Source organism: Limulus polyphemus, unplaced genomic scaffold (assembly GCF_000517525.1).
Source record: "Limulus polyphemus unplaced genomic scaffold, Limulus_polyphemus-2.1.2 Scaffold249, whole genome shotgun sequence".
Lineage (NCBI taxonomy): Eukaryota > Metazoa > Arthropoda > Merostomata > Xiphosura > Limulidae > Limulus > Limulus polyphemus.
In genome coordinates, this window is record NW_013665859.1 from 511,995 (window position 1) to 519,871 (window position 7,877).

At 29.1% G+C, this 7,877-nt stretch overlaps 1 protein-coding gene across 1 annotated transcript in view; it reads right to left on the reverse strand.

Moving 5' to 3' along the window:
- Positions 1-7,877, reverse strand: part of LOC106478786 (DNA-directed RNA polymerase II subunit RPB3-like) — a 23,408-nt gene that overhangs the window by 3,471 nt on the left and 12,060 nt on the right. The window contains exons 3-5 of the mRNA XM_013939354.2: positions 7,493-7,621; positions 4,559-4,610; positions 537-705 (exon numbers count right to left, since the gene is read on the reverse strand). Coding sequence (XP_013794808.1) covers positions 537-705; positions 4,559-4,610; positions 7,493-7,621 — 350 coding nt within the window. The remainder of the gene's footprint in view (positions 1-536; positions 706-4,558; positions 4,611-7,492; positions 7,622-7,877) is intronic.

A 7,877-nucleotide genomic window follows, 5' to 3' on the forward strand; every position in this document is an offset into this window, starting at 1 on the left:
AATGAGATTTTTATTCAGTCATGTTGGGGATTTTACCACTTTTTAACCTTGTACAGTATGTTATTATTTTAATAATTTGGAGACTAGAAACAGTCTCATTTTATTGAATTGTGTATAAAATAATCATTGTTTTCAAGTAAAATTTTTAGTTTTCAAAAAAGGTGTAGCTTATTGAATTTTTAAATGATGACAGTTTCTAAGCAAACAGAAACCTATGCTTTGGAATGGACAAAAAATGTTTATAAATCAACAAATGTACTGTCTCCAGGAGAGACTCCTTGGAGCTATGCAGAAATGTAAATCTGGCTAATTTGTCTTTTCAAATTACACTAAACAAATGTTACAGAATAACAAAATTTCAAAGCTAATAAAACATATTTGAGTTAAAATTGATGAAACAGAGTTAGAAGTCTTACTTTTAGATAAATTTTGAAAAAGATTAATGCACACAAACAGTTTGTAATAATTTAACATACAAAAACATGTAAAGAAAACCAAATATATTTTGTAACTCAAATATTATGCACAATACTTACCATTCTTCAGGCCTTGGAAATGTTGTGTGTCTAAATATATTATCTGGATCGTATTCAAAAGCAACACCACAAGTTGGGTTCCACTTAGCATGCTCCTTTCCAAAACCTTTCTTGGCATAGGCACGGAACTTAAGCTCTTGGCCTTTCCTAAGTTTCACTATAAGAATATCTGAAAATTCAAAGTATATTTACTTCTTCAAAAAACATGTTCAGTACATTCTTTATATCTCCACTCTATAACATCAAAATAATTGGGCAATACTTTTTTTTTATCATCAGGTGTTTATTATACATTCAAAAAGCAAATGCAAGTAACTCGAGTATAATATTTGGAAGAAAGAAACATTAAATAGCTTATTTTTTGGTCTGCAAACAAACAGAATACACTGCCATGTGCCCCATTGGTGTGTCACAAATGACTTTTAGTTATGGACCACGTAACACACTGGTAGGTCACAGATAATCATGTTCCTAAGCCGATACAAAGGAGTTTGGGATATTGTGACTGTTCCTCAGCACCTCTTGTATGTTTAATTTAATTTATATTTAATATATTAATACTATTGGTGGCAGCCAACATGTTATGACACCATACACTTTACAATAATTTTGAGTTTGGGACATTGTGACTGCTCCTCAGCACCTCTTGTATGTTTAATTTAATTTATATTTAATATATTAATACTATTGGTGGCAGCCAACATGTTATGACACCATACACTTTACAATAATTTTGAACACTTCACTCTTAGCTACCTCTGCCTTCAAGTTGGGTTTAAATTAAGAATTGTGTAACTACAATACAATTAGAGTTTGTCTGCCGGAGGCAACTGTCTTTCAAGCATTTGATCAATACCAGAATTCATCAGTCATTATGACTAACATCATAAAATCTTAGTTGAATCAAAAAATATACTAATTATTTAAGTAATCAAGTTCTCTGGTGTATAATGTCTATGTAAGCAAAGCATAAGCCATAGTAATAACTAAGAATCATCACGATAATATTGATAATAAAATCAATAAGTCAGTATTAACAACCACGTATAGTGTGTCCATTTGATGAACCCATTGTATGTTACATTTTAATGAATTAAAAAAAAAAGCACAAGGTGAAACAGCTTGAAACTTAAGAACTTTCTACGTATTATATAATTTCTGCAAATATCTTGTTTCTATATGTAATATCTGCAAGAATGTGCAACTTTGAAAATTCAGAATGAATTTAATGTGATATGTTTAAAAAACAATTGAAAATGCTTACCTCTGTTGCAAATTTTAATTACTGATTTTTGTCTTCCTACATCCTTATAAAACCTTCTTATAGTTTCATTTAATAAAACTGTTAAATTGTATGTTTTGATTCAAAAAACACCACATGCAGCTTCTCTGTTTAAAATTACTGATATACAATAGAAATAACATTTTCTACCACATCAAAATTATTAGCAAACTGAGTTTTTAATTATTAATGAGAAATTTTCATTTAATATATATATATTTTTTTACATATTTATTTTTGTGATTTTCTTTGTCCAATATAACAGTTACTTAGGACAATAAGGCCTAACACAGTGGCCTTATCAGCATAATGAAACATGATTCAGTCAAGATTAAAATAATTTAACAAAGCCTACCTCATTTTGTCCTATGAAAAACATCTATTTTCCTATCATACAACACAAATGAAAAAAAAAAAATAAGGATTGTAATTGTGGTTGAAATTGCTCAAAATTATCCTTTTTTTATTCTAGCAATATATCATCAAGCTAACATTTTATCATTTTGTTCCAATCTCTGTAAGAATCTCCAATGAACCTGAGACTTGTAAATTTGAAAAGAATGGAAAAATACCTTTTATTTCATGTGCAGTCATAAGCTTATGATTTCTTAAAGTTCAGACATAAGCAATTATATCCAATCATAACAACCAAGGTTGAAAAGTAGTAATTGACTAAAAATTGATAAATCTTTATGCATTTTCAACTTACAAGGACAAATTACTGCTACTTTGTTCAAAACTATTTTGAATTTCTTCCTAAAGGGCTGTGAGTGCCATATTAGTTGTGTTTGTAATTAAAAGAATATTAAACAGTGGGCTGTTTGTGTTGTGCCTACTACAGGTATAGAAACCCAGTTTTTGGCATCATAAGCATTTGGAATTTACTGCTGAGCCACTGGTGGAGCAGTTTATTATGCTCAGAGAAAATTCATAAATACCAATGATTTCGTTCAGAGCTCACTGAATCAACCCATATTCAAAATTTGCAATTTAAAAATATAATGTATAAAATCAAGTAAAATCTTTCTTTTGAATAAATTTCAACTCTGAAGTATCTGTAAAATCAAACATGTGGAAGGAAGACTACAAGTTTATTTTGTATAAAGTTTTAATTCAATGATGCAAGTTTACCTTATAGCAGGATTCACTCATCCAGACGTTATAGTTAAAATCACCAATATGGATTTACAGTAAAATTAGATTAAGAGCACTTTAAATTCACTTTATCTGTTGTCTGCCACTACTAGTGTAGTATTATTCTATATATGTTTCACTATATTTTACTTAACTTTATTTCATAGATATAATTAGTTTCTAGCTGTGTGAACAGTTATAGTTAAAATCACCAATATGGATTTACAGTAAAATTAGAGTAAGAGCACTTTAAATTCACTTTATCTGTTGTCTGCCACTACCAGTGTAGTATTATTCTATATGTGTTTCACTATATTTTACTTAACCTTATTTCATAGATATAATTAGTTTCTAGCTGTGTGAAGTGTTTTAAAAATAGTGTGTTGGTCAAGGAATGTAGTTGCTAAAATCCTTTTACTCTGGTTTCCTATTGTTCTGGGTCATTCTCTTACAATATCCTGCACCCTTTCTCAGGATAAAAATTACTGTAAAGTAAGATACACTATGTAAAGGCAGACAGTGATCTTTTGCACTGGTGGGTAAGATGATACATGGAGGAAAGATATAACCTCCATAATTTTTCTGAGTGACCATCACTAATGTGGGTAGCACATATTCATGTAGAGGATGGCATTATAGAATCTTGTATATACTGCTATGATTTCCCAGAGTGGAACTAGATACAAAGACATAACTATACAGATCTATGGAAATGATGGCTAAACTTCTCCATTAAAAGTGCACTTGTGGCTTTCATTATGTTTCTCAAAATACAGATTTTCACTATCTTACATTGTGTTCAGTCTATTTCTTGCTTAAACTCAGTCAAAGCTTGAATTCTGACTTATTCTGTAACATATTTCCTGAGAAAACTGTCATTTGTGGAACTACCTCAAAAGTGTACTAAAGAATACCACATTTTTACATTGTCCAGTGGTCCTACATGGATGGAAAAAACAATAGCCACATGAAAAAATAGCAAGTCCACAATTCAATAAAAATAAGTCCTGATATCTGTCAATAATTATAGAGAAAAGGAAATTGTAATTAAAATCTGTGACACTGAGAGAGACAAAAAAAGCTATAGTCTTTTTAAATTAATTAGTGGAAGAAACAGATCATCTCACTTATTACCTTCATTTAATAATTTACAAGAAAAAATCAGAATAAAATACTGCATGAATTGTTAGTAACACTTGATGCTATTTTGTAAGTATATAATGTGAAAATAACCATCTGATTACTTATCTTAATATCTTAAAAAACTATACACAAAAAATAATGTTTTACCACAAAAAGAATGTTAACTTTCAATCCTATATGTAAAAGCAAAGACCTGTAATATTTACTTACATGTCACCTTCAATTTACGGTTAATTTTTGCAAGAATGCAGTTTTAAAATAATGTTTTAATATACTAAGCAAAAACAATTCCAGAAAAAAAACATGTGTACAAAGGTAATTTTATTACCAAACAAATATTGTGATGATAATCAGGTTCAAATCATGTTTAGCTTCTTGTTCATGGAGCTAGTACACTAACATGTCCTGATTTTTGGTTTTTGTCTACAATTTTATTGTGTAGAAGAAATAATTACAAGATTACCATCTGTTTCTCCATATTCACTTGAGTCATCTTCTCTATGTCTTGAAGTTACCTGAGAATTAGAAAAAAAAAACAATTAAATTCAAAAACATGTAAATGCATTTCAAATTTGTTTATTGAATATATAAGTTTCCCTGTAGAACACCACTTTATTCAAGTCACACAAAACTACTCTGACTACTACTCTCTTTTTCCTAGTTTCCCGATGTTTCAGATATACTCCTTATCTCAGCTTTACTTGCTATGATAAACAATGTCAAAAAAACAATACCCGTATTCCAAGTACATAAAAATGATCCCACCAAACCAATGAAAATGCCTTATAGGAATCGTGAAAGAAAGGTAATACAAAGATGCCAACATTTTCTAACAACAATGAGGAATGGCCACCCCAATAAGATACAAGGAAAAATCCTGGCAAGAGCCCTTCCACCAGAAAATGAACATAAGACTTTAACAACCTAAACATAGATTTCTTACACTGTTTTTTAAATCAAACTTTTGTAGTTTCTTTCCTTCTGATAAACAAGAAAATATTATTCAAATTTTGCAAGCATTAAATCCACAATGATCAACATTAAAATCAAAGCAATGATATTTATCAATCCTATAATTTTGTTAGGACACAATATGTTACTCTCTTGATATTACAACTTCTTCTCTTAAAGCTCTTAGTTCATTAAAGGTCACAGACTATAATACAATCTTTCTGCTTCCTAGTGCCAGCAATGGAAAATTCTATTGGATTAAAAATTGAATAAAAATTTAAAATATGGTTCATTATGATGAAATAATGGCATTATGTTGTTTTTGTTTCAGCATTACATTAATTTATAGGACATTTAATTTTGTTTTAGTTTTTTCATAACCTGTAATTAACTCAATAAACCCAGGAATGATTATGTGAAAAATGGAATGGCGGGCATGTATGGTAAAAGAGTGAAAGTATGTAAAGCAACAGAAAAATGAAGTAAAAATTTATTTACATGTGAATTTTTTCTCTCTTATCACACTTTTAACATCAGCTCACCAGTGTTGGATTTCTTGTTTAGTTCAGCTGATGTTAAAAGTGTGATAAGAGAAAAAAAATTCATGTTTGAAATTACCTTGTGTTAGTTATTTAAATAAATTTACAGCATAGAAAAACTGTTATAGAGCAAAATGTTAAATTCAATAAATTACAAAAACTAATCATGACATTTATTAATTTCAGGTTTTGTTATTCTATAAAAAAAAAGGATTCTTCACATTTTCTGTCTTCAAAGTACCCAACAGATGTTTGAAAATTGTCTTCTGATTACATGACATTCAAAAACCTAAAATATATCACCATCAAGTCATGTATTTAAACTTTTATTTGAAATTATCATTTAATCCAAATATTGCTTTATTATTATATTAGCTACAGATAGTAGCGTTTTGTTTTTTGTTTAACGAGTTCACAACACTATCCCATCTTAACACTACTTCTGCCAGCCTGGTTATGAATTCTAAATCAACAATATACAGTAATGATTTAGTTTTAATTCCCTGAATTTTCAAACATACACACTTGGTCTACTACAAGGAGAATTAGCAAAAAAATTTATCAAGACATTTCATTCAGCAACATTACCTTTTCTTACAAAAACAAAAACCAGTAGGTACTACAGCTTTATTCTCTGCATCACTGCACATACAATGTCTATAGAAAATGTGCAGAGGGAACACACATAGCACTTACAAAGTTTATAGAAAATGTGCAGAAGGAACACACTTATGAACAATCTTCTATTTTTTTCCCCAAGTGATCTTATTCACTTCAAAAAATAATACTAAAACTATTACTTATGTATATATATATATTTCACACTAAGCAACTGCCACTGATAATCATACAGCTTCTGTGCTGTTAGATAATGAATACCATTACCTAATTTGTACATTTTTTATATTAAATGAACGTAATACAAAACATCATATATAAATGTAGAAAAATATTCAAAGTTCCTTTATATTAATATTTAGTAGTGAATGTGATAATGTACATGTATCCCTCATAAGTGGATCTCGTATATCATGATGCTGTAACGGTTATTATGGTGCTTTTGAAATAGACTTCCAACTGAAATCCAAGTCATAGTAAACTCCACATACATTATGTACTTTCAGAGCAGTGAACTGACTGAAAAATAATTAACACCAAAAATATATTAATATTTAAATGCAGTAGATTAAGTAAATTTTATTTTAATGAAACCACAACAAAAAATTGAATAGAATGATTAGTTTATAACAACATATCTTCAGCATGACTTAACACACAAAACAAGTTGTATCTTTGATGTTACAAGGCTTTATAACTACCTACATAATAGTTTGATTCACTAAGACAAAGGATTATTCCATTTCAACCATAAATTATGCAATGTTTACAATAATGTTTTGAATATCACTCTTCATTAAATACAGTTGTATTTTCATACACTAAACAAACAAATTATAACAAACTTTCAAAAGAATAGCAAGTTCTATATGAAACATGTAGCAACATAAAAGAAAAAGTAAATAATTAAAATGAAAAACACTTAGCACATGTATCAGACAAGTATAATAAAATTCACATTTGATGAAAGAATATTTTTTTCTATCAGATGCAAGTGTACATTCATCTCGTACATGCATTACTTGTAACTAAATTTATTATCCATTTTACATCTAAAAAATGGCACTGCTTAAAAGATAGTTATTCACATTTTATCCGTTCCTTCTTAAAGCTAAATTTTTTACCTCATTACAATTATCAAATTACCTCTATATTTCCCAATTGAAATCTCAATTATTCATCTTTAGATTCAAATATATTCAGTAAATAAAATTTAATTATTCCTTAGAAAGCATTATTACAAAGCTAGATGACCTATGCTTAGCAGACAACTTAAAGTTACCACTCACAGGTACAACTCTTGGATCACTAGACTTCAAGTCAGCAGTTGTAACATGTTTTGTCTGTTCTTCGAGACACTTAACTTCAAGCTGAAACTCTACTGAACATTCTGGGCAGAAATCAATGCACGTGCAGTCCTGGAAGATACGTATAACACAAAGTATGACAAGCATCCAAACTTCAGAGAAACTTTATTAGCTTTAAAACAATTTTTTTCTCCATTAACCTCCTTGACATTCTTTTATTTTTTATTTTTTGCACCACAGATGTCACTTTTTTTTTACAAAATTTTCAGTTCTCTTATTATGAAATTAAATTTACCAGTCATATCTGTTAACAAAACATGTACCAACCATTCATATCTCTCTTGCATGTACTGCGGGGGCATACATA